Source organism: Rhinatrema bivittatum, chromosome 6 (genome assembly GCF_901001135.1).
Source record: "Rhinatrema bivittatum chromosome 6, aRhiBiv1.1, whole genome shotgun sequence".
Taxonomy (NCBI): Eukaryota; Metazoa; Chordata; class Amphibia; order Gymnophiona; family Rhinatrematidae; genus Rhinatrema; species Rhinatrema bivittatum.
Window position 1 is genome coordinate 198,992,300 of NC_042620.1, and position 27,803 is coordinate 199,020,102.

Genomic DNA, 27,803 nt, shown 5'->3' on the forward strand with positions numbered 1-27,803 from the left:
TTTATTTTCTAATTAACATGTCATCCATAGCAGAAGTAAAGTTATGCTGCAGGGGATCTCAGTGTCGCTGGGGCATGTAAGTATTTACGCACACATCTCTTAACCAGGCCCCAAAACACCCAGGCCCCACCCAGATCACGCCCATGTAGCTCCTTCACTGAAATCGTAGTATCAAGACTGGAGATTATTTTATTCGCTGCCAAAATATTTCCTAAGACCTACCTGCCTGATTTCCTCACAGACCAGAGAAAAAAGCCAGACATAGATGATATGCTCTCTCCAAGAGGGCACAGGCTGGAAATCGATCATGAGCACATATGCGAACAGCAAGAGGAAGCCGAAGTACGAGAGGATGTTCAGGTGGAAGATGACAATAGGAGCAGTGAAGAAAGCTCGAAAGCGCTGCATGAAGCTCATGGCCTGCATCTTCTTTGGCCCATGAGAAGAAAGCAACTGGGATCTGCAATGAGAAATATTTTTTATAACATGCTAAGTCAAGGGTTTCACCACTAATTGCAGCAGCTAAACAGATTCCTAAATTCCATGCCAACTGTTCTTTGTCCCAGATAAATTCCTATTTGTGTCTAATCAGAGGCTAATCTGGATTTTTTTAAGTGCACTTTTTTGGTGTATCTTCCCCATTCATATTGACCAATTATATCTCTGCATATTAACATGCAGGAATTCTGAATTTCATTCATAGCTCACATTTTTGTCTCTTAGGCAAGAAAACAGTTGTTTACACTTGTTACATCATGGAATATCAGTTGTTGTTCTTGTATGGATTCCAACTAGACTGCCTAATAATACCACCACCATACACTGCACAATAGTAAAAAAGTACACCTGGCAAGTAATGAGTTGGGGTGTAGTAAGGAGTTATGCTGGACCTCCAAGGACTTTTGGCAGGTCTTGGGTGGGTCAGGAGGGTGGGGGGTTGTAGTAAATTAATTTTGGAGGTCTTGGGGGGCGTCAGGAGGGTGGGGGGTTTTGTTAAGATTTTTACTTTTTTTATTAAAGATTTGTCTGCGAGCCAGATGCAGCCATCAAAAAGAGCCACATGTGGCTCGCGAGCCATAGGTTCCCTACCCCTGCTGTAGATATTTCCCTGTCCAGCAAGCTTACAATCTAACAGGGTCATTCATCAAAATGTGTTAGGCCATTATTGTGGGCATTAGGGCCCTAACACCCGTGATAACGCCATAACGTATACGTTTTTTATCGTGTCGCGAGACATGTGTTAGGCTTTGTAAGCGTGTGGGCCCTTTGGCCAAGATGAGAGGTGGTACCGCCCAGGGGGAGGAGCCCCGCTGATCCTCACCATCGGAAAGTGGAGTCTCAGCTGCGGGATGATATATAGCAGATGTGTTGATGGAGAAAGAGAGGGTGACCCCAGGAGGCAGGCCACGGAGCGGCAGCGCTGATGCTGTCGTCAGACTCAGCTTGGGAGATATTGCTGCGGCACTACCCGAGGAGCGGGAGTGCCGGAGGAAGTCATAGTCTCTGTAGTTATACTGGGCCTGTAGGAATGCTACCCAAGAGGGTCCCTCGGTGGGAGATCATGGTAGTGGTCCGCAGAGCGGGGTACACCGGTGAGGGTTCCTCTAGTAATCACGGCAATGGTCCGCAGAGCGGGGTACACCGGGGAGAGGTCCCACGTAGATGTCACAGTGTGGTACTCACAGCAGCTGGAGAAGAGTAGAAGTTCGAAGAAAGCCTCGGGAAGTGAGGCAGGTAGGCCCTCCAAGGAGCGGGTAGCCAAGAGACGAGGAAGGCCCCCGAGGAGCGAGTACCTGATAGTCTCACACCACGGAAGCAGGAACTGGAACAATGCTGAAAGAGAGTAGGTAAATGCAGGAACTGAACTCGTTGCCAAGTCACCGGCTGTCGGGGCTGGTGAGCTTAAATACCAGAGTAGAGTGATGTCATCTGATGGGGACGCCCCCAGGTTCCCGCCATGACGTGGTTAAAGTTGGTCGGGACGCGTGCGCGAGCGCCTAGGGAACCCCAAGGGGAAGATGGCAGTCGGCAGCGTCCATGGTGCTCAGGAAGGCCCGGGAACAGAGGCCGGAAGGCCAGTGGTAGCTGGCAGAGGCCGCGGGTTCTCCCCACGGAGCTAATGCAGCAAAAAGAGAGGTGAGCAGCAGCTGTCACAGCCGTCTGTGACCATGGAGTGTAACAACATGAATGCAAATTTTCAAAATTTATTCAAAGGGGAGGAGTTTATGAAAATGATGGGCATTAATGCAGTGTGAGATAGCATGCGTTACACTATTGCATGCTTTTATCACTGGCAATAACTACACCTATTTTTCTGGTGGTAAACTGTGAGATATGCCCGAGATGGAAGTTGTGATATTTATTGTGAATTCAGTTTTGGGCATTTTTAGGTGGGGAGAGAGAGAGGGGAAGAGTAGAGTGGAGTAGACAGAGAGAGAGAACCTCTAGTGTGGCACACATAACTTTCATCTATATATACCACTCACTATAAGAGGGTCATCTAGTAACTCGAAGTGAGGTATTGGTGGTGGACTAGGATTTTGGCCAGTTTTACATGCACAGTCAGATGTCCGTACAACACAGTACACATCAGTGAAGATTGGATGTGATTTGGAATGAGGAAAGATACACAAAGATGAGATTTCTACAATGTTCTCTCGCCCTAGCTTGAGTATCTTTCCTCATTCCAAATCAAATCCAATCTTCACTGATGTGTACGCTGTTGTACGGACATCTGACTGCATGTAAAACTGGGCCCAAAACTCTAGTCCACCACAAAACCTTACCTCATATTACTAGATGACACTCCTATAATGGAATAAATAGTTGACTACTAAGAGAGCCTTATAAAGAGTCTCTCTCTTTCTCACCAAAAATAAGAAAATGCCTGTCTGGGTAAAGTATAAATATTGCAGGGTGGAATAAATTTAACACGCATTGTGGTAAAATACCTATGCAAAGCGGTAACTTTAAAATTATCATAGCCACACCCTTTTTCCTTTTCACGGGCGTTATTCATGCGATATTGAAAGCATTTTGATGAATCTAGGTGTAAGAAGGTAACTTTCAGACTGGTGCACATTGCATATTGGCACATACGCCAGTGCTCGCCCAGTAACACAGTGATTTTATAATTTGCATTCACATATGGACGCATTTTATAAAATAGCCTTGACACATGTACATGTGCAACTAATTTAAAATGGGTGCATGTCTGGATGCACAAATCCCGCTTCTATCGCGTAAGTCAAGAAATTTTAAAATTGGCTCACGCCCACCAGTTCGGACAGTTAAGAGCTAGGTCCTCCAAACCCCCCTGGTTGAATAGCTTACACACTGCCCCAGTTACCGCAGACCCTTAAAATCCATCAGATATGGCTAGTTTTTGGGGGGGGGTTTAACTTATACCTCATTCCTTGTAGAAGTAAGCTTATGCGGCATTGGACCTGGGCACGCACCCAGGCACATAACTATGTACACGCACATCTCTTCCTATGTCTGCCCCGACCTTTTTTTAAATCAGAGTGAGATATGTGTGTGCACGGGTGATACCTGCACATCTAGGTGGCTTTTAACATACAGTGCATACGCATCTGCAGATTTTGGCACGCACAACAGGCTTTTAAAATTCACCTTCAAGTTTGGACTTGAGGTAATGAAAATAAAGTGACTTGCCCAAGGGGTAACAATAGAATTGGAACCATGGATTCATTGGTTCATAGCCCAGTAATCTAACCACTAAGCTACTCCTCTACTCCATGAGCTGGGTGCGTCTGGATGTCCTTCCAATGATAACATTTGTTAAACTTTGTTGTAATGTGTAAGGAATTGTAAGTAGAATGAGAAAGGCCAGAGATGGGAACAACCAGCAGAATTTTGCAGGTACAAGAAAATAATGCCTAGTAAATAAGAAAAAAAATATAAAAGAAATCAGTGTCCCTTGAGTGATCATTTCAAATTTCTTATTTAATTTATTTAAAAAGTTCTTATATTATGCCCTACCAGGACATGGTAGATCCCATTAATTTACATATCTGTGTAACTCCCTCTTTGGGGGATCTCCTAGAATGCAGGGACAGAATAACAGACCCAGGGCCACTTCTTAGTCCCAACTGTCCTTCTCATGTTAACACAGTCCACAAGGCCATCAGATGCTGGGGGTTTTCTGGCGAGGAGGATAAATCTCCAGAGCCATCGGTCTCTCAGACTCTCTTGGTAGCAGACTCCAGTATACTCATGTTTGGAATGTCTAAACCTGAGGGCATCTTTACCATAGAAGAAACATACTGAGCATTCTGGTTGGGTGCTCAACAAAAATTTACTGCAACCAAAAGTACTTTAATGTTCAAAAACTCTCCCTGCAAAAATAGCAGTCCAATATGCCAAATTTCTCAGTGTTCTTAACTGACTCAGTGTCCGTTTGGATGGAAAGCAGTAGAAAATCTTAACACTCTTGGCTTGTAGGGAATGGGCTCCTAGAAGACCTGTAATCTCCTTACCTATATCTCTGATGACAAAACTTAAGCTTTAAATAGCCAAGCAAGCTTATAGTAGTATCTGCTGTGCCATACAAGTCACTCCCATACTTATCAGTTTCCCAGACCATCGAGTCAGGACCCTTGTTGGTTGCTGTTTGAGTCCAATTCCCTGTTATCTCCCACTGTTGAAGCAGAGAGCAATGTTGGAATTGCATCAAAAGTTTCAGGCTTATTGGTTAAGGATAATAACAGCCACATCAGTAAGTTACCCCATGCTTATTTGTTTTCCAAGACAGTAAAATTCAATGTCCTTGCTGGTTGCTGTCTGAATCTAATTCCCCTTTTCCTCTTTTCTCCCTGCTGTTGAAGCAGAGAGCAATGATGGGGTTGCATCAACTGTATCAAGGCTTACTGGTTAAGGGTAGTACCACCATACCAGCAAGTTACCTCCATGCACTCTTTTCTTTATTTCCATCTTTTAGCCAAGTGTTTATCTCATGCCTCTTTGAATTCTTTCACTGTTTTTGTCTTCACCATCTCTTTCATCTCTTCCGGAAGGGCATTCCAGGCATCCACCACCCTCTCTGTGAAGAAATATTTCCTAACATTGGTTCTGAGTCGTCCTCCCTGGAGTTTCATCTCGTGACCCCTAGTTCTACTGATTACTTTCCAAGGGAAAAAGTTTGTTGTTGATTGTGCATCATTAAAACCTTTCAGGTTTCTGATAGTCTGTATCATATCTCCCCTGCACTTCCTCTGCTCTAGGGCATACATATTTAGGTCCTTCAACCTCTCCTCATAAGTCATTTTGGTCGCACTTCTCTGAATCACCTCCATCCTGTCTCTGTCCCTTTTGAGATACGCTCTCCAGAACTGAATACAATGCTCCAGGTGAGGCCTCACCAAGGACCCATAAAAGGGGATTATCACCTCCTATTTCTTACTGGTTATTCCTCTCTCTATGCAGCCCAGCATTCTTCTGGCTTTAGCTATCGCCTTGTCACATTGCTTTGTCGCCTTCAGATCACTAGACACTATCACCCCAAGGTCCCTCTCTTGCTCTGTGCACAACAGGCCTTCGCCCTCCATCACATAATTACCGCACCCCAGATGCATGACTCTGCAATTCTTGGCACTGAATCCCAGCTGCCATATATTCAACCACTATTCAAGCTTCCTTAAATCATGTCTCATTCTCTCTATTCCTTCCGGGGTGTCCACTCTGTTGCAGATCTTAGTATCATCTGCAAAGAGACAAACTTTACCTTCTATACCTTCCACAATGTCACTCACAAAGATATTGAACAGAACCGGTTCCAACATCGATCCTTGTGGCACTCCGCTTAACACCGTTCTCTCTTCAGAGAAGGTTCCATTTACCATCACACGCTGTCTTGTATCCATCAACCAGTTTGTAATCCACGCCACCACCTTGGCACTCACTCCCAAGCTTTTCATTTTGTTCACAAGCCTCCTATGCAGGACCGTATCAAAAGCTTTGCTGAAATCCAAGTAGTTCACAATGAGCAATCTTCCTTGATCCAATTCTTTAGTCACCCAATCAAACAAATCAATCAGATTTGTTTGACAAGACCTTCCCCTAGTGAATCCATGCTGCTTCGGGCCCAACAATCCTCCTGACTGTAGATAGTTCACTATCCTTTCCTTCAGCAGAGTCTCCATAAATTTTCACACCACCAAGGTGAGGCTAACCGGCCTGTAGTTTCCATCTTCTTTCTTCTACCACTCTTGTGGAGCGGGACCACCACGCTCTTCTCCAATCATTTGGCACCACTCCCATTTCCAGGGATCTATTGCACAGGTCATGAAGCGGGCCTGCCAGCACATCTCTGAGCTCCCTCCGTATCCTTGGATAAACCTCATCTGGCCCCATGGCCTTGTCCACTTTCAGTTTTCCTAGCTCTTCTCATACATTCTCTTCTGTAAACGGAGTTTCATCTACCTCATCTCCATCTACAATCTTATCAACCAGCACCTGTCCTTCTCCAGGGTCTTCTTTAGTGAATATTGAACTGAAGTATTTGTTTAATATTTCTGCCATTTCTTATTCTATCTCCACACATTGCTCCTTGTCACCTTTCAATTTTACTATACCACTTTGGGCCTCCCTTTTTTCTCTGATATATCTGAAAAATGTTTTGTCTCCTCTCTTTACCTCTTTGGAAATGTTTTCTTCTGCTTGACTTTTTGCTTTCCTGATTTCTTTCTTCATCTCCCTCACTTTTAACAGATATTCTTCCTTGTGTTCCTTTTTTTGAGATACTTTATACTTCTCAAATGCTGTTCTTTTTGCCTTCAATTTTTCAGCCAGCTCCTTAGAGAACCAGACTTTTTCCTCTTTTTCCTAACATATAGATCTGTTGCTTTTGTAATAGCTCCTTTTAATTTGGCCCACTATTGTTCCAGCTCACCCATTTTCTCTCAATATTCCAGTTCTTCCTTCAGGTACATTCCCCTTTTGACAAAGTCCATATTTGTGAAATTCAAAACTCGGGTCTTTGTGTGTCTTCTCTGTATTATATTCACAATATTGAATCATACTGTCTGATGATCATTACTGCACAGGTGAGCCCATACCCAAACATCAGAGACATTATCCTCATTAATGAGCACTAGATCAAGGATCACACCCTCCCTCATGGGTTCCATTACCATTTGATTGAGCAAAGCACCTTGAAAGGTATCCACTATCTCTCTACTTTTTGTAGATTCCACAGAAGGGATGCACCAATCCACATCCAGCAGATTAAAATCTCCAACAAGCAACATTTCTCCCTTCTTTCCCAATTTTTGGATGTCTTTGATCAGTTTGTTGCATTTTTGGCATTCATTTCTAACGAATGCTAAAAATGCAGCAAAAGAGGCCATTTTTGGTTTGTTCCAAATGAAAGGAACTGAGAATAGTCTCCTATGAAAACATCTTAAAATGTTGGGGTATTGTTATATTTGTGGCTTTTTTTTTTTTTTAAAGTTCAACTGGCTGAAACTTCCCACCAAAAAATTGACCAGGGCCTAATACCAAGCCAGGCCTGGTACCAAGGCCTAGACCCAAGACAGAGCTGGGGCCAGGGTCCTCCTCCTGAATAAAACTGCTGGGGAGCTCCCACTCCAGCCCTGATTTACCCCCTTTCCCTGATCCTGCTTGTAAAAGGGCAGGAGCAATGCTTTGTCACTCCTACCTGGGTTTTAGTGATTTTAAAATTGTGCTGTCCTTCAAGTGGAGGACAGCACTGAAGGGACATCACTTCAGCGCCTTCCTCCAGTGTGGCTGTACCTTGTTGATGTACAGCCATAGAAAAGTAAGGCTGTATATCAAAATGGTGCCAACCGCACTCATGGAAGTTGCCAAATCGACGTCACTTTGGTGCCATCCACCAGGCTAAAGGCCAGGACTTAGGCTGGAGTGACTGGGCATCCCTTTGCCCTTTTACAAGCAAGATCTGGGAAGAGGATAAGTGGCTATTGGTATGAAAGTTCCCCAACCCCAGCAGTTGTACACAGGGGGAGGATCCTGGCCATGGCCCTGGTTTGGGCCTAGACCTCTGTACTAGGCCCTGCTCAGGGCTTGGTCTTGGAGCTGAGCCCATCTCAGGGCTAAGCCTTGGCAATTCTTTGGCCCAGAAAGGCCAATTTAATGCCAATGGAAGTCATTTTTTTGTTTCTGGGTAAATTTCTTTTATTTGTTTTTATTTTCTTTATTAATGTAGTTTGAATTTCACAAACTAATCAAACAAATAAAACATTTATTAAATGAATCAAATAAAAATGAAAAAAACAAAACCCAGACAAAAAATATACCAAATCAAACATTTTGGGGCTGTGCAACCCTAATATATGAATCACTTTCCTTTGTATCCAAAAGCCAGATTATCTTTTAATAAAACTGACTGTATTTGTAAAGAAAAGCAGCTTAAAATAAAAGTTTCCAAAGAAAAATGTGTTCAATTTCTGTAAACAATGCCCCCTCCCCCAACATCTTCTAATTCTCTTTTTCCACCAAAGATCTCACTTTGTCAGAGCAGACCAATATCAACTTTTATTCTACCTTGTGAATACATTTTTTTCTTCTTGATGCTATCTGCCTTCAAGCAACTTCACCAAGTCTCTTCTGAGTTGCATGTCTGTTGAACCAGTGGGATCCAACTTGAATGGGCTGAAATACAGAACCCCCTCCTCGACTCTTGCTTTTTGTACGATCTTGGACCTGATTCCAGTTTTCTGTCTTCAGCTCTGATACAGTTGCTGTTCCCTATTTGCTTAGATATATTAGAATGCTTGCCTTGAAATTGATTTCCTCTTCCCCACTGGCGGACACTGGTGTTCATCATTAATTGTATGTTCTTTAAAAATCACTTCTGTTGGCCCTTCCTTTATCATATTATGCCTTTTCACCACCACCTTATCTTTTCTGTATGAAAAAGACAAACAGGGGACACAGCAGTTAGAAAAGACAATGAATAGTAAATGGACTCATATAGTCACATAGTTCAAACAACCAAAATGTTAAAGACTTTTTACAAAGCCATGTATCTCTTTTTTGTAACATCTATCATTCAGTGTCATTTATTTATTTTATAGTTTTATTCCACTTTTCCATAATATATTAAAGGCAGATTCCAACAGTAAAATGCTAAAACAAAATGGTCAGTAACAAGGATCAAAGGCAAGAGATGAATTAAGAGTAAAGCAAAAAATAATTAAGTGTGAGGAGGATAAGAAACTTGATCTTAAAGAACAAGGGCATGGGTGAAATTCAAAGCCAAATCTCTGGGTATAACAGGTCTTTGCTCTAATTATTAGTTTACGCAAGTTGCATGTTCCAACTTTCACGTGAAAACATTTTAGAGAGAGTAATAATCATTTTTTTATTCTTTCCATTAGATATTCACCAGTACCACTGCATTTTAGTTAGAAATTAAGGCATATCCTCTCTCCCACCACAAAAAGTTCTCTCATAGAAATGTTCATGATGCAGATAGGATGAGAGCCAGTGACCAGTGTCAAAGACCTTTGCTTCTACCAACCTTCCAAAAGGTGGTGACCCTAAGATACTATTTTTTCCCCATAGATGTATTTTCATTCTTATTCACAGTGGATAGAGAGGTTCATGAGAAATCTTATGGGAATATTACACATTCTGCAAAATTTGTGGAATATTTCCCATGGACATTAGGAAAAAACATATAGAGGCTATTATTAAAAAAATGCACAACAGATAAGTTGTCTGGCTAAAGTTAACCAGATAAATTATTCTGAATATTCAGTGAGATAAACATCCTGCTTAATAACTCCAAATAAATTTATTCAGGTGAACCTACTCAGATAACTTTGAAACCTAACTGGCTAAGTCTGAATATCACCAGTTAGGTTACAAAGATATCCCAGTGGGGGTAATTTTCAAAGGAGTTACGTGCATAAATGTAACTACTATTGTAGCAATTTTCAAAAGCCATTTACTCACGTAAAGTGCACTTATGCGAATAAATCCTATGGACGATTCAATGGCATATATTGTAGCAATTTTCAAAAGCCCATTTACTCGAGTAAAGTGCATTTACATGCGTAAAACCCAGTTTTACGCATGTAAATGCTTTTTAAAATCAGACCCAGTATGTTTACCCGGATAACTTTATTTTAATTACTGATTTCACAGAATGTCACCAGTTAAGTAATTATTACAGTTAAAAATAATAATACTCCTCTCTAGTGGTCCCTGTGGTTCAATCTTCCACCCCAGTATAAAGCTTGCCAGTCAATCTTGGCCCCCACCACAACTATTACCACCCAGCACCCCAAAATAAGTCATTAAAGTTGTAGGCCTTTGGTTCTTCTGCCCCCCCCCCCCTCAAAAGTGCAAAAAACTATTACTCCAAGGGTCACATTACTATGTCCCCTTCCCCTTCTCCCTCTGCCCCTGCCAAGAAGTCCCTAACTCTTCAGCCTCACCTGCATCCCTCCATACTTGAAATTGTGCCTGGGAGCTGGGAACCTGCATCAGCTCCCAGTACATCCAGTTTTGCTCTGACATATTGAGGCAGTCTTCAGATTAATAGCTTTTTGGACTTTTGGGGCGAGGGAAGAGGGCGGAAGGTTTTTTGTGCCTAAAAGTCAACATCTTTACTTATTTTGGGGGCCTTAGGGGGTTGGGGTGGCCATGATAGGCCTGCATGACCAGCAAGATTTTTACTGACAGCAGGTAGGGGATGGTTCCGTGAAGCCCATTCAAAAGATTGTTTTTATTTTGTTGATTGGGGGGGTTTTGGGCATTTTTTTTTTAACTGTAATCATTACTTAACTGGTGATATTATTTCAATATCGCTAATTTAAGTTAAAGTTATTTGGGAACAGATTCCAAGGTAACTTTACATCTCCTGCCCACATCTATAAATAGCCAAATAACTTATCAGAGTTAGCTAAATAACTTATTTGGCTATCACAGCTCCACCCTAGAATGCTCCTTACTTAGGCCTGGATTTATGAAAATGCACTAAATATCGCATGCGATAGGAAAAGGGGCATGTTTTATGGTAATAGGCAGTTTATCGCAAACTGCAATAACTTTTTTGCACCAGAATTGTTGTATTTCCTACATATAACCACTGGGGGGGACTATTTTAAGAGGCTGGATCATAATGCCCTCATACTAGGTAGGTATTTATACCTCTATATGAGGTCTACCTAATCACTCGAGGAGAGGTTTAGGTATTAATGTGGGGGTTAGGGGCCCCTTTGACATTCAAAGTGACACGTATGAACAGAACAGTGTTCTCTTGTGAAGATTTGATTACCTTCGGAGAGAGGAAACTCACACAAAGATGAGATTTGTGCAATGTTCTCTCAAGCAAGCTTGATATTCTAGTTGATGTTATCCAGGTAGAGAATCAATCAAGCTAGGTTGAGAGAACATTGCACAAATCTCATCTTTGTGTGAGTTTCCTCACTCAGAAGGTCATCAAATCTTCACAAGAGAGCACTGTTCTGTTCGTACGTGTCACATTGAGTGTCAAAGTGGTCCCTAATAGGGATGTGAATCGTGTTTCTGACGATTGAAAATATCGTACAATATTTTCAAAGTCGTCAGAAATTGGGGGCTCCCCGAAACAGATAGGAAAACCCCACGAAATTGTTCGTGGGGTTCTCTTATCGTTTTGGGAGGAGGGCGGGAAAAACAGCACACTAAAACAACCCCTAAACCCACCCCGACCCTTTAAAACCACCCCCTTAGCTTCCCCCACCCTCCCGATCCCCCCCCCCAAAACATTTTAATATTACCTGGTGGTCCAGTGGTGGTCCCGGGAGCGATCTCCTGCTCTTGGGCCGTCGGCTGCCACTAATAAAAATGGCGCCGATTGCCCTTTGCCCTTACCATGTGACAGGGTATCCATGCCATTGGCCGGCCCCTGTCCCATGGTAGGAGCACTGGATGGCCCACGTCATTTTTAAAGATGGCGCTGGCCATCCAGTGCTCCTACCATGTGACAGGGGCCGGCCAATGGCACGGATACCCTGTCACATGGTAAGGGCAAAGGGCCATCGGCACCATTTTTATTAGTGGCAGCCGACGGCCCGAGAGCGGGAGATCGCTCTCGGGCCATTTTAGAATTACCACCAGGTAATTCTAAAATGTTTTTGGGAGGATCGGGAGGGTGGGGGAAGCTAAGGGGGCGGTTTTAAAGGGTCGGGGTGGGTTTTTTGTTCATCGGTTCGGGAGCAGCCAATAAAAAAAAACCGATGGGACCGAACGAAAAAAAATCCACGATGTGAATCGGAACCGATTCCGGTTCTGATTCACATCTCTAGTCCCTAACCCCTACACTAATACCTAAACCTCACCTCATGTGACTAGGTAGGCCTCATATAGAGGTATAAATACCTACCTAGTATGAGGGCATTATGATCCAGCCTCTTAAAATGGTCCCCCAGTGGTTGTATGTAGGAAATACAACAATTCTGGTGCATAAAAGTTATTGCAGTTTGCGATAAACTGCCTATTACCATAAAACATGCCCCTTTTCCTAGTATGAGGGCATTATGTCTAGTCTGTCTCTCTCTCTCCACCCCCCTCCCCCCCGAATGGTTGTAGAAGGGCCCTGATAGCTAGGCTGGATCTCCAGGAGCTTAAAACTACTATAAACACCACATAGTGCAATATTGCACAGTTTTACACAAATGAAAAAGGTGTAGTTAAAGCCATGCAATATGGCTTCACAAATTATGAAATTTGGCCACAAACTCCTCCCTTTTTCTAATTTGCATCGCACTATGCATTATGGTGTTTTCGCATGCATTAAAGGCATTTTTTGCATGCGAAAACACCATATAGCACTTTGATAAATGACCCTCTGAGTCAGCTAAATTTTAGCCAAATAATGACTTATCTGGCTAAGATTTATCTGAATAGGTGGCAGGATGTTCAAAATTTGGCATTTAACCGGATAACTAATAAGTTGTTCTGCTATATGCTTTTGAATATTACAATCTTTGGAAAAACAAGAACAAAGCAGGAGTAAGAACAACAAAATACAGGAAAAAATCATATACTTATACATTAAGAAATTAGGAATTGCATGGAAAGAAAAAAATGTCAATAAGGATCATTGTGAAACAAGAAAGTCCTTAACTGGTTGCCAAATAGCATTGAGTTTTATCCTCTAGGAAAGTTTGTCATGGGCAGTGGTTTCATATTTATAAACCATGCAGTCAGTGCGTCACAAAAACTAACATTTAACAAGCTATGATCTTTCCAAGTACTGTAATACCAGAGCAAGTAGTGCATCCAGCAATTTACATTGCTTGGTAGCGAATATATCCAGAAAGTCCTGAGAATGCAAAAAAATTGTCCTGAATAGGTTTATGAATATGTCGACTAACAAACTTCCAGATCTGTAAAGCAAATGTTCTAGAGTTCCACCAACATTTTCACAGTGCCAGCGCAAGCCCAAGAGCCTCAGGCCAGCTCTGGAGAGCTTTATAGGAGGCCAAGAAATATGATGAGTTAAGAAATACAAGGTGTGAATGAGACTAATTGAGAGAGAACCCTTCATAATTCACAGCCAATACTTACTCCAGTTAAGAGGCTCAGGTTCCAGCAATAATTCCCACTCCCAAATCGCTTCCAGCCTCAGGCACCAAGACTGGAATATACCAAAGAGGCCTCAAGCCACAAAGAGTGAAACTTGAGACAAAATGAATATAGATAAGGGATCTCAGTCAGATACTCCAAGTGGGGTACACCATGTGTTATACAATGCTTCAGTAGAAACCTTTTATATTGCTGGGTAGGTCAAATTTCTGAGCCAAAACCTCAAAGGAAAGTTTCCAACCCTCCTCTGTTACTTGTCCAAAGGGGCCAATTAATCATAGCTTTACCCAGCTGTATCAGAGGATTATACTATATAGGATCCTGATGGACGTTTCAGCGTTTTATCAACCACAGTAGGAGTGGAGCGCAGGAATTTAGGTATTTTCATACCAGGCAAAAGAGTTAATGGCAAGGGGGAAGTCAATGCTTTTTTGAGAGCCAACCATTTTGGAATAGAGTTCAAGGCACCTTCCACTACAATCCACCAAATCCCATATAGAATAAGAAAAAATTTATGGTAACTAAGAAAATCAGGAACGCCAACCTCTCCTTGGTCCTTATTCAACTTCAATTTCAACCTCCCAGGACCAGCCACTCTTTGCCCCTATCTTATGACAGGGGCCACTGGTGCCATTAGGCAGGCCTTGTTACAAGATAAAGGCAAAGGGCAGCTGCAGGCCAAGAGCGGGAGATCGTTTCCAGGCCCCCCGCTAGACCACTGTTACAATCCTGCTCGAGGAGCCCATCCCGCAAGCAGGCCCTCACTCACCGCTAGGCCACTAGGCAACCCAGGAAAACAATAATCAAATGACCCAGCTGAGTGATTCCAGTAAACATATATAGTGTCATAAAATACCTCCTGTTAAAAAAAATCCCAAGAAAGTAAATTCCACAGGCCAACAAAATCCAAAAAGAGACTTGCAATACAGCCTCAAAATGAGATAAACAGGGCCATGGAGCGTACACACTGAGGACCCAAAACTCCCCCCCTCATCGCCCATTCCCAGTGATAAAACGATACCCCCCCCCCCCTCCAGCAATGAAGCACACAATACATCCATGACATAGAGCACAAAATATCCAGGAAACGTTCAAAACAATAACACCACCCTTGGTCCTTAAAGAAAAAAACCAAAAACTCAGGGTAACAAATTACTTACAGTGACCAAAACAATAACCAGGGCAGAGTACCAGAAACTGAGCACATTACCACATCAAAAATCAATTCCAAAAGTCATCTCCAGTCTGCCAGATGAAGGGTAAAAAAATGTATAACAGGAGTGTCATGAACAGCTTAATCAAAAGCAGGTCTAACTTATCCAGCAAACTAACAGGGTCATTCATCAAAATGCGTTATGGCATTAATGCATGCGATTAAGCCATAACGCATGCAATAGTTATGGTAGCGTGTAGTGCGAATGCAAATTTTTCAAAGGGGTGGGTGTTACGGCTATGGCTGCTGTGCAACCGCCTCACCACCAGGGGTCCCTCTAGAGCTGGATCTCCTGACAGGCCCAGTCCATCTCCCTTCTCCTCTCTATGTTCTGGGCTGTCCCTTATAACCCTGCCTGACAGTTCCCTCAGTGCTTCGGCATCGAGCTCGCCTGGGCTCCCTGCTCTAGCCTTCCTTGCTTGCTGTGCATTTGGTCCCTGGACCTTCCCTTGCCTTGCGCGGCCTTCGGGCCTTATTCCTTGCCTTGCCTTGCGCGGCCTTTGGGCCTTATTCCTTGCCTTGTCTTGCCTTGCCTTGTGTGGCCTACAGGCCTTCTGTGTGTGTGTGGCCTACGGGCCTTCTGACCTGCCTTGCCTGCTTACGGTGTGTGGCCTGCGGGCCTTCTGTGTGTGTGTGTGGCCTACGGGCCTTCTCTGCCTTGCCCTGCTTACGGTGTGTGGCCTATGGGCCTTCTGTGTGTGTGTGTGGCCTACGGGCCTTCTGACCTGCCTTGCCCTGCTTACGGTGTGTGGCCTACGGGCCTTCTGTGTGTGTGTGTGGCCTACGGGCCTTCTCTGCCTTGCCTTGCTTATGGTGTGTGGCCTACGGGCCTTCTGTGTGTGTGTGTGGCCTACGGGCCTTCTGACCTGCCTTGCCCTGCTTACGGTGTGTGGCCTACGGGTCTTCTGTGTGTGTGTGGCCTACGGGCCTTCTCTGCCTTGCCTTGCTTACGGTGTGTGGCCTACGGGCCTTCTGACCTGCCTTGCCCTGCTTACGGTGTGTGGCCTACGGGCCTTCTGTGTGTGTGTGGCCTACGGGCCTTCTCTGCCTTGCCTTGCTTACGGTGTGTGGCCTACGGGCCTTCTGTGTGTGTGTGGCCTACGGGCCTTTTGACCTGCCCTGCCCTGACCCAGCCTGGAACCAGACCCTGTTTCTAGCCATTCCTGTCTCTCTCCACCTGGAGCCACCCTGCTGGGTGGTGTTCACGACTCCTGACCGGAGCCCAAGCGTAACAGTATGCCGAAGCCACCAATTTCCAGGGGAAGAGATAGGTCTGTGTGCTAAACCGGTGAGTCAACTTTTTCACTATTACAAGATGCCGCCTTCTTCAAAGTTTTATACCTGCAATTCCTGTCAGACCTTGAATTACCCAAGCTATCAGAACTGCCTAGCCTGTCAACTTGCTGGTCAGGAACACTGGACATGCAGTAACTGCAATAAGAGAAATGTCTCTGTCTACCAAGAGTGTTTAAACTGTTCTACTCCAAAGCCAGGATGGTGGAAATGTTCATGTATTCCCAGCCTATTACCACCAGGCAAATCGTGCCCCTGTTGTTCAGCTACAGGACCAGCTGCTTCATTAGGGAGAACAGTCAGCTCTACTACCGTGCGTTCAGCTTCTGGCCCAGTTAACAACATTATTTCATGTAACAGTTTATGGATTAAGCATTCTAGCACTTCATCTCTGGACACTTTGGAAAAAACTTGCTCTGAAAATCTCAGAACTCACCGGGTTAAGAAGCCTTCGATAACTTCCACGCTAGAGCACCAGAAACAGAAGCAGAGGGAAGTAATTAACTCTAGCAGGGCTCTGCTTCCCACAGCTGCCAAGTGGACACTAACGAGCACCTTCCCTATACGTCCTAGAACTGCCTGTGCCTTCTCTAAACTGCTCCTCCAGAAACAAAATCAGGAGCATCAGACTTTGGCTCGAGGTATCAAGCCCACGGCAGTACAATCTGTGTCTTCCATGCGCACTACTTCTAACCTTGCTACTCTGCCATCTGAACCTGCTGCACAACCCCAAGAAGAGTCTGGGCCTGCTGTTTCGTCCCTGGAGGGGTCCGAACCGGTCCTACTGACAGACTTTCTGACTCAGCCATCTGAGCCTGCTGAACCGGCCCTGCTGCCGTCCTCGGAGGGGTCCGAACCGGCCCTGCTGCCATCCTCGGAGGGGTCCGCACCGGTCCTGCTGACAGACTTTCTGACTCAGCCATCTGAGCCTGCTGATCCGGTCCTGCTGCCGCCCCTGGAGGGGCTTGAACCAGTCCTGCTGCCGCCCCTGGAGGGGCTCGAACCGGTCCTGCTGCCGCCCCTGGAGGGGTCCGAACCGGTCCTACTGACAGACTTTCTGACTCAGCCATCTGAGCCTGCTGATCCGGTCCTGCTGCCGCCCCTGGAGGGGCTCGAACCAGTCCTGCTGCCGCCCCTGGAGGGGCTCGAACCGGTCCTGCTGTCGCCCCTGGAGGGGCTCGAACCGGTCCTGCTGCCGCCCCTGGAGGGGTCCGAACCGGTCCTACTGACAGACTTTCTGACTCAGCCATCTGAGCCTGCTGATCCAGTCCTGCTGCCGCCCCTGGAGGGGCTCGAACCGGTCCTGCTGCCGCCCCTGGAGGGGACCGAACCGGTCCTACTGACAGACTTTCTGACTCAGCCATCTGAGCCTGCTGATCCGGTCCTGCTGCCGCCCCTGGAGGGGCTCGAACCGGTCCTGCTGCCGCCCCTGGAGGGGCTCGAACCGGTCCTGCTGCCGCCCCCCGGAAGGGCTCGAGCCGGTCCTGCTGCCGTCCCTGGAGGGGTCCGAACCAGTCCTATTGACAGACTTCCTGACTCAGCCATCTGAGTCTGCTGAACCGGTCCTGCTGCCACCCCTGGAGGGGTCCATACCGGTCCTGCTGCCACCCCCGGAGGGGTCCGAACCGGGCCTGCCAACAGACTTTGTTACTCAACTATCTGAGCCTGCTGTACCGGTCCAGCTGCCGCCCCTGAAGGGGTCCATACCGGTCCAGCTGCCTCCCCAAGAGGGGTCGGTACCGGTCCTGCTGCTGCCCCTGGAGGGGTCCGTACCGGTCCTGCTGCTGCCCCCGGAGGGGTCCGAACCGGGCCTGCCAACTGACTTTGTTACTCAACTATCTGAGCCTGCTGTACTGGTCCAGCTGCCGCCCTTGGAGGGGTCTGTACCGGTCCTGATGCCGACCTTGGAAAGGTCCGGACCGGCCCTACTGTCGCCTCAAGAAGGGTTACGGACTATTTCTCTGCCCCAGGTGGGGTTTGTGTTCCCCTTGTCACCCCAGGAGGGGTTATGGAAATCTGCACCGCCTCTGCTACCCCAGGAGGGGTCTAACCCTGCCGCCTTGTCCCAGGACGGGTTATGGACTATTTTGCTGCCCCAGGTTGGGGTTGTGTCTGCCTTATCACCCCAGGTGGGGTTATGGACTGCCTTACTGCCTCGAGAAGGAGTTGAACCTGCCGCATCACCCCCGGAGTGGTCTCACGTTATTATTGATTACCTCCTGCACAGATGGGATCCAGGAGGAGGGGGAGGCCTTGAGGGGGGGGTACTGTTACGGCTATGGCTGCTGTGCAACCGCCTCACCACCAGGGGTCCCTCTAGAGCTGGATCTCCTGACAGGCCCAGTCCATCTCCCTTCTCCTCTCTATGTTCTGGGCTGTCCCTTATAACCCTGCCTGACAGTTCCCTCAGTGCTTCGGCATCGAGCTCGCCTGGGCTCCCTGCTCTAGCCTTCCTTGCTTGCTGTGCATTTGGTCCCTGGACCTTCCCTTGCCTTGCGCGGCCTTCGGGCCTTATTCCTTGCCTTGCCTTGCGCGGCCTTCGGGCCTTATTCCTTGCCTTGTCTTGTCTTGCCTTGTGTGGCCTACAGGCCTTCTGTGTGTGTGTGGCCTACGGGCCTTCTGACCTGCCTTGCCCTGCTTACGGTGTGTGGCGTGCGGGCCTTCTGTGTGTGTGTGTGGCCTACGGGCCTTCTCTGCCTTGCCCTGCTTACGGTGTGTGGCCTACGGGCCTTCTGTGTGTGTGTGGCCTACGGGCCTTCTAACCTGCCTTGCCCTGCTTACGGTGTGTGGCCTACGGGCCTTCTGTGTGTGTGTGTGTGGCCTACGGGCCTTCTCTGCCTTGCCTTGCTTACGGTGTGTGGCCTACGGGCCTTCTGTGTGTGTGTGGCCTACGGGCCTTCTGACCTGCCTTGCCCTGCTTACGGTGTGTGGCCTACGGGCCTTCTGTGTGTGTGTGGCCTACGGGCCTTCTCTGCCTTGCCTTGCTTACGGTGTGTGGCCTACGGACCTTCTGACCTTCCTTGCCCTGCTTACGGTGTGTGGCCTACGGGCCTTCTGTGTGTGTGTGGCCTACGGGCCTTCTCTGCCTTGCCTTGCTTACGGTGTGTGGCCTACGGGCCTTCTGTGTGTGTGTGGCCTACGGGCCTTCTGACCTGCCTTGCCCTGACCCAGCCTGAACCCAGACACTGCTACTTGCCGCCTGCCCTGACCCAGCCTAGACCCAGACACTGCTACTTGCCGCCTGCCCTGACCCAGCCTGAACCCAGACACTGCTACTTGCCGCCTGCCGTGACCCAGCCTAGACCCAGACACTGCTACTTGCCGCCTGCCCTGACCCAGCCTGGACCCAGACACTGCTACTTGCTGCCTGCCCTGACCCAGCCTGGAACCAGACACTGTTTCTAGCCATTCCTGTCTCTCTCCACCTGGAGCCACCCTGCTGGGTGGTGTTCACGACTCCTGACCGGAGCCCAAGCGTAACAGTGGGATGGGAGAGTTTGGGCAGGATTAATGAAATGAGGGATATTATTGCACACTTTTAACAATGGAAATAACTACACCTTTTTTCCTGGCATTAAGCTGTGCAAAATGTCTATATCCAATTTGTGATAAAGATTGCATTTATGACAGAGAGAGAGAGAGAGCTTCTGGGGAGGCTGTCACAGTTTTCAACTATTTATATCACTATAGGAGGGCCAGCTAATAACTCGAGGTGAGGTTTTGGTGGTGGTTTAGGGTTTGGGGTCCAGTTTTACATGCAGAGGGAGATGTACAAACAGCACAGTATATCTCAGTAAAGATTTGACATCATTTGGAGTGAGGAAAGTCTCACAAAGATGAGATTTCTACAATGTTCTCCCTAGCTTGATCAAGCTAGAGAGAGACTTTTCTCACTCCAAACTACCTAGGCAAAGCAGTAAGATGGTGCAATAATTCTCACAACATGCCCCTTTTTCTTATCACGGGTGTTATCCATGCGAAAATATAGCATTTTGATGAATCTAGAGGTTAGCCGGATAAGTCTGAATTTCGCCATTTATCTAGTTAAGGGAGTCATTTGCTAAAGATTTTTTCCCGTTTTGTGTCTATGGGAAAAATGCTTAGTAAATGACTCCCTAAGGGGTCATTTTTCAAAGCGATTGCACGCGATCACTAAAAAGGGGCGGCGTCAAGACCAGAACAGGAGGAGACGGGGCGGCACTGGGGCGGACACCACGAAGACAGCAAGGACGGCGAAAAGGTAAGGAGCCTTTTCGCTTCCAATTTCGCACCCAATAGCACCACCATCGCTGCCGGCTTTTGCAGGCCCGCCCCCCCCCCCCCCTCTGTACCACGTGATTCACAACGCCATGGTGTCTTAGAAAATCTAGGCCTAAGTTAGTCAGATAAAAAGCCACACCTTAGAACGCCCACATCTCACCCACCACTATTTAAGTGGAAAAATATTTATCCAGATAAGTGGCAGCCACTGAACTTGGACAAATATTCAAATACCACCTCTTGAGTCTGAACTTATCCAGCTAACTGGCACTGAATATCGGGTCCTTGTTGCCTAATTCCATGTGTAGGCACTTAGATCCATTTTGAAAATTATTTTTATTATGTGTAAGAATAAAGGACAATTTTGAGAGAAAATAGATTTATAGATTGAGAAATGTGCTTCATACATATAACTCTGATTATAAATATAATGCACACCTATTTTGTACATTATATTATACATTATCTATCTTATATTGAAGTTTTTTGGACTCTAGTTGCAAGGATACAATTTATAACCTCTTGATGTATGAGTTCTAGTAGCGCGAGAGGTTTATTTTGCTTCTTTTTCATCTTTCAATTTTATCCATGCTGCTTGTTGCCATAACCTTTACTTATTTCTAGCACAAAAATTCAAAATTTCCCATTGATCTATTCTTCTTATAATGTCAAATAAAAGATTATTTATTTATACAGAAAAAATGGTGACATTTCAACCTTTTAAAAATATGGTTTTAAAATGTCAGAATCTGAAAATGGGTTATCCAAATTAAAAACGCATGAAAGTTATGAAGTATGTTATTTTCAGACTGATCCAAGAAATGAAAAAAAATTACTGTAGATACTTAGAATTTTGAATAATTAAAATTTTCTCAAATAATTTTTACAAAAATGGAAACATGTCGATATAGGTATACCTGAAAGTGATGAGACGAGTGTAAAGAAGCGGGAACAATATCATACACAGAATTACCCTCCAGATTCCATTATCCACAGATATCTCTCCCCACCAAACTCTGGTCAGGAATGCCTGTGAGTAGTAAATGGTGAAGGGATGGGGTGAAGGGAGAAGGTCAGATCAGAAAGCATGTTTAATTATAGAAAACATCTACTGCAGTGTAAATTAAGATTCATTACTATAGGTGGCGGGGGAAGGGTGTTTGATATTTGGGGGACTGTTGCTTCATTGTTCCTTTTTTTAAATAGATCTCCACTCTATAGAGCTTGCTTTGGTATCACCAGGAACCTTTCTTGGCCCTGAAGGTAGGATAATTATCTTCTAAGAGATGGTAGAGATTATGTTGGTAAGAGATTTTAACCTACAAAATGGGGATTGAAGAATTTCATCAGCAGGCTCATTTAGAAATAGAAAGTTCCTGGACTTCCTTCATAAGAACATAAAAACATAAGAAAATGCCATACTGGGTCAGACCAAGGGTCCATCAAGCCCAGCATCCTGTTTCCAACAGTGGCCAATCCAGCCCATAAGAACCTGGAAAGTACCCAAAAACTAAGTCTATTCCATGTTACCGTTCCTAATAATAGCAGTGGCTATTTTCTAAGTCATCTTGATTAATAGCAGGTAATGGACTTCTCCTCCAAGAACTTATCCAATCCTTTTTTAAACACAGCTATACTAACTGCACTGACCACATCCCCTGGCAACAAATTCCAGAGTTTAATTGTGCGTTGAGTAAAAAAGAACTTTCTCCGATTAGTTTTAAATGTGCCCCATGCTAACTTCATGGAGTGCCCCCTAGTCTTCTACTAACCGAAAGAGTAAATAACCGGTTCACATCTACCCGTTCTAGACCTCTCATGATTTTAAACACCTCTATCATATCCCCCCTCAGTCGTCTCTTCTCCAAGCTGAAAAGTCCTAACCTCTTTAGTCTTTCCTCGTAGGGAAGCTGTTTCCATTCGCCTTATCATTTTGGTAGCCCTTCTCTGTACCTTCTCCATCGCAATTATATATTTTTGAGATGCGGCGACCAGAATTGTACACAGTATTCAGGTGTGGTCTCACCATGGAACTATACAGAGGCATTATGACATTTTCCGTTTTATTCACCATTCCCTTTCTAATAATTCCCAACATTCTGTTTGCTTTTTTGACCTGCTGCAGCACACTGAAACTGACGATTTCAATGTGTTATCCACTATGACACCTAGATCTCTTTCTTGGGTTGTAGCACCTAATATGGAACCCAACATTGTGTAATTATAGCATGGGTTATTTTTCCCTATATGCATTACCTTGCACTTATCCACATTAAATTTCATCTGCCATTTGGATGCCCAATTTTCCAGTCTCACAAGGTCTTCCTGCAATTTATCACAATCTGCTTGTGATTTAACTACTCTGAACAATTTTGTGTCATCTGCAAATTTGATTATCTCACCTCGTCGTATTTCTTTCCAGATCATTTATAAATATATTGAAAAGTAAGGGTCCCAATACAGATCCCTGAGGCACTCCACTGTCCACTCCCTTCCACTGAGAAAATTGTCCATTTAATCCTACTCTTCAAGGAGCTCTCCTCAGACAAATGGGGTTGGCTTCCCCAATGGAAGGGAAATACTGTACTTAGTACTTATGAACAGAGAAAGCATTTCAAATGTCCAGTTAGGTGCCCTTCAGAGCAACAGTGATCATCAGGTGGTATGATTTGATATAATGGCCAACATGGAGAGAATGGTCAAATATCCACATACATGTGAGGGTAAATTAAAACAGGTATTAACATTACATAGATTATATCAACAACATACCAGTGTGATATATCTTACAAACTTTATTATTACAACTTTTAAAAAACATGAATATTACTTACACATACAGTACATCATATACATATCTCAAAGCATTCATTCTCACATTCATACCAATAATGCCATTACATATAAACATCAAATATTGCACATCAATTAAAATACAACAGATTCTTTGTGATAGTAATCAATATTGCACTTAAATTACTAAAAAACATCACTCAATGTATTCTCTTTATTCTTAAACTATTTAATTAATTATTATTCCCTTGTATTCATTCCAGAAAATCCCTAATACTGAAAATGATTAATTGAGAAAACATTCCTTTATTTCATTATGTGTTCCCAGTGTTTTTAATTCAACATACTCCCGTTTTATTGTATGCTCCCGATGTTGTTAATTCAATGCACTCCCGACAAGAAGCTCTTGTTTCACCCGAAGGTTTCATCAGGGGTTCCAATAAATGTATTATCTTTTCTTCTTACACGTATAGGGAATCTCCACCTTCACTTCTCAATGAACATCAGTCTTCAATAATATCTCATTCTCTTAAAATTAACAATTTATTCTATTCTAGGATCGCCAAACCATTTTCTCCTGTAACTTCACATAGTTCTCCGGTTGTTACCAGGGTTCACCAAACATGTTCACCGACAGCTTCACAGTATTCTCCGGTTATCACAAAATACTATTCACCAAAGACCCATCTTCACTACTGCATTTCTGCATGCCTTTCGGTAAACCTTTAAATGCTCTGTCTATTTCTTCACCTTACTAGATTTTTCAAACATTCTGCGGCGTTTTCAGATGAAGGAATACGGAGCATGAAAATCGTGCAGTTGGAATGTTTGAAAAATCTAGTAAGGTGAAGAAATAGCAGAGCATTTAAACGGTTTACCGAAAGGCATGCAGAAATGCAGTAGTGAAGATGGGTCTTTGGTGAATAGTATTTTGTGATAACCGGAGAATACTGTGAAGCTGTCGGTGAACATGTTTGGTGAACCCTGGTAACAACCGGAGAACTATGTGAAGTTGCAGGAGAAAATGGTTTGGCGATCCTAGAATAGAATAGATTGTTAATTTTAAGAGAATGAGATATTATTGAAGACTGATGTTCATTGAGAAGTGAAGGTGGAGATTCCCTATACGTGTAAGAAGAAAAGATAATACATTTATTGGAACCCCTGATGAAACCTTCGGGTGAAACAAGAGCTTCTTGTCGGGAGTGCATTGAATTAACAACATCGGGAGCATACAATAAAACGGGAGTATGTTGAATTAAAAACACTGGGAACACATAATGAAATAAAGGAATGTTTTCTCAATTAATCATTTTCAGTATTAGGGATTTTCTGGAATGAATACAAGGGAAGTCTAATAATTAATTAAATAGTTTAAGAATAAAGAGAATACATTGAGTGATGTTTTTTAGTAATTTAAGTGCAATATTGATTACTATCACAAAGAATCTGTTGTATTTTAATTGATGTGCAATATTTGATGTTTATATGTAATGACATTGTTGGTATGAATGTGAGAATGAATGGTTGAGATATGTAATGTGATGTACTGTATGTATAAATAATATTCATGTTTTTTAAAAAGTTGTAATAAATAAAGTTTGTAAGATATTACACGGGTATGTTGTTGATATAATCAACATGGAGAGAAGTCACATAACGCTCAAAGTCTTGGATTTCAAAAATACCAACTTTGTTAAAATGGGGAAGTATCTTAGGGAGATATTGACAGAGTGAGAGGAGATGGGTGAAAAACAGTGAGCTAAACTAAAAGAAGCTAATGAAGGGCAACAAATCTTTATGTCAGGAAAGTAAATAAAAGTAAGAGAAAAAAAAATCACTATGGTTTTCCAAAGCGGGTGAAAAAAGGTCAGGACAAAAGAAATTAGCATTCAAAATAGTATAAAAGATCTTTAAAAAGAAGAACATAGTAACAAATATCCAGCAAATGTATTTATTTATTTTATTTAAAACATCTCTATACCACCAATCAGCATTTCTAAGCAGTTAAAAATTGAACACGCATAATATGTAAAGTTGAAAGACATGGGGAAATAAACCAAGATGGAAACAATATGAATGAAGTAAAGATAGCTCACTTAACAGATACTTCTATTCAGTACTGAAGAAGGATTGATGATCATTCAAGGGTACATTTGGAAGTGGATTAGATACCGTTCCATTCATAGAAGCATGCATTTCCAAGGAACTAACAAAACTGAAAGTGAAGAAAGTCATGAAACTGGATGGGATACATCTTAGGGAGCTCAGTTAAGTTCTGGTGGGTCCACTGAAAGGCATGCTCAGTAGACCCTTGGGAAAAGAAGTGTTCCTGTGGGACTGGAGAAGGCTGGATGTCATCTCTCTTTATAAAAGTAGCAATAGAGAAGAGGTTGGGGCCAGTTAGTCTTACCTTGGTGATTAGAAATTAGTGGAGATTCTGCAGAAGGATGAGAAAAGGATAGTAAATTATTTAGAATCCAGTAAGTTGTAGGACCCAAGGCAGCACAATTTTACCAGCGAGAGACTATGCCAAACTCTGCCTGGGGAAAGGTCCAGGACAGGGGCCTTTCAGATTATATCAGATGATGGAGCCAGCCCTGGTCTTGTCAATAGGCATCCATTATGTCTGTACCTAGGGTGGCAAATATTAAGAGGCAGAAGGCTAGCTAAGATTTGCCACCTTCCAGCTTTGCTGAAAAATCATGCAGCAGAGAACAACCCTCTACTATCCTATAACAGACCTATAGAGAAGATAGGGGGGGGGGGGGCAGGCGGGTGAAAACACCAAAAGTGCCTAGAGGTGACAAAATCCTAAATCTGTCCCTGGTTGGAATGGACCAGGGATGAATCACTAAGGAGTCGATTTTAAGACCCATTCACATGCGTCCATGTCCTGGTGCGCGTACATGGACATGCCAATTTTATAGCATGCATGCATCTGCGCAAGCATGTTATAAAATCCGGTTCCCGTGCTATCTCCACACACGTATGTGCAGGCGGATGGGCTCTTCTGCATGCACGGGGGGGGGGGGGGAGGGATTTTTGAAATTGAACATAGTGACGTGATTTGCTTTTTTCCCAGTTCCCTATACCCCTACCTGACTTCCTACCTTTTCCCCTCTCCTCTCCTCCCAGACCCCTAAACCCTCCCTAACTTTTCTAAATTTTTTTGTCTTTTTACTTACGTTCTCTAACTAGCAGACTGGCTGGTTGCCAGCACGCACTTGCCCGGGCTAGGGCCTAATGGATTTCGGCCTGCTCCCGCCCCCTCCCCACCCAGACCATGTTCCAGCCCACCCCTTTTCCCTCGGTCAGAATTTCTGCGCATACTGGGGTTTACGTGCGTGGCTGAGCCCATTGTAAAATGCACACAGCATGCACAAGGCCCGGCCACATGCGTAAACCCCAAAATTTACAAGCGTAGCCCTTTTAAAATCCGGGCTTTACTGCATAAGCTTGACAAAACCCCTCTGGTTCCAGTAGTAGCTTAAGGCACAGACTGGAACTTTTCTCAGGAAACACTATAGTATTATCCCTTGCTGGTCAGCCAGATTCCAGTTAAGAAATACAGACTATAGATTGAAAATAATAAATATTGAATATGGCATGTGCAAAAGTTTGGATTTCTCTATCCCCAAAGGAACTATAATCTAACTGGGTCATTCATCAAAATGTCTTAGGGTCCTAACGTGTGCAATAAGGTCCTAACTCATGCAATAAATATCGCAACGTTCATTAGTATGCAAATTTTATACACGTGTTTCCGGGGAAAATGTTTTTATTACATGGAAAGAGAGAGACATGCTATACATATATAGAAACACAGAAACATACAAATGATGGCAGAAAAGGACCAAACGGTCCATCTGTCTGCCCATCAAGCTCATGGTAGCATCAAAAGTATCAGGCTTATTGGTCAAGGGCATCAACAGCTGCATCAGCAAGTTAACCCCACTCCTACTTGTTTTCCCAGACTCCAAAATCCAGTGTCCTCATTGGCTGCTGTCTGAATCCAATTACCTCCCCCCCTTTCTTTTCCCCCTACCATTAAAGAAAAGAGCAATATTGGAGCTGCACCATCAGCATGAAAGCCCACCGGCCAAGGGTAGCAACCGCCAAGGGTAGCAAGTTACCCCCATGCACTTCCCTCTTCATTTCCATCCTTTAGTCCCTAGGGATCCACAGTGTTTATCCCATGCCCCTTTGAAATCTTTCACTGTTTTTGTCTTCACCACCTCTTCTAGAAGGGCATTCCAGAAACCCACAACCCTGTCCGTGAAGAAATATTTCCTGATGTTGGTTCTGAGTCTTCCTCCCTGGAGTTTCATTTCGTGACCCCTAGTTCTACTAATTTCTTTCCAAAGGAGAAAGTTTGCTGATTGTGCATCATTAAAACCTTTCAGGTATCTAAAGGTCTGTATCATATCTCTCCTGCATCTCCTCTCCTCCAGGGTATACATATTTAAGTCCTTCAAACCTCTCCTCATAAGTTATTTGATGGAGACCCCCCCCCACCCCCCACTATTTTTGTCACCCTTCTCTGGACAGCCTCCATCCTGTCTCTGTCCCTTTTGAGATACAGTCTCCAGAACAGAACACAATACTCCTGGTGAGGCCTCACCAAGGACTTGTACAAGGGCATTTTCACCTCCTTTTCTTA

General features: G+C 44.4%; 1 protein-coding gene across 1 annotated transcript in view; it reads right to left on the reverse strand.

The window, feature by feature from the left end:
- Positions 1-27,803, reverse strand: part of TRPM2 (transient receptor potential cation channel subfamily M member 2) — a 319,065-nt gene that overhangs the window by 210,345 nt on the left and 80,917 nt on the right. Inside the window, exons 12-14 of the mRNA XM_029607926.1 lie at positions 21,265-21,377; positions 709-718; positions 223-426 (exon numbers count right to left, since the gene is read on the reverse strand). Of these exons, the coding sequence (XP_029463786.1) occupies positions 223-426; positions 709-718; positions 21,265-21,377 (327 nt within the window). The remainder of the gene's footprint in view (positions 1-222; positions 427-708; positions 719-21,264; positions 21,378-27,803) is intronic.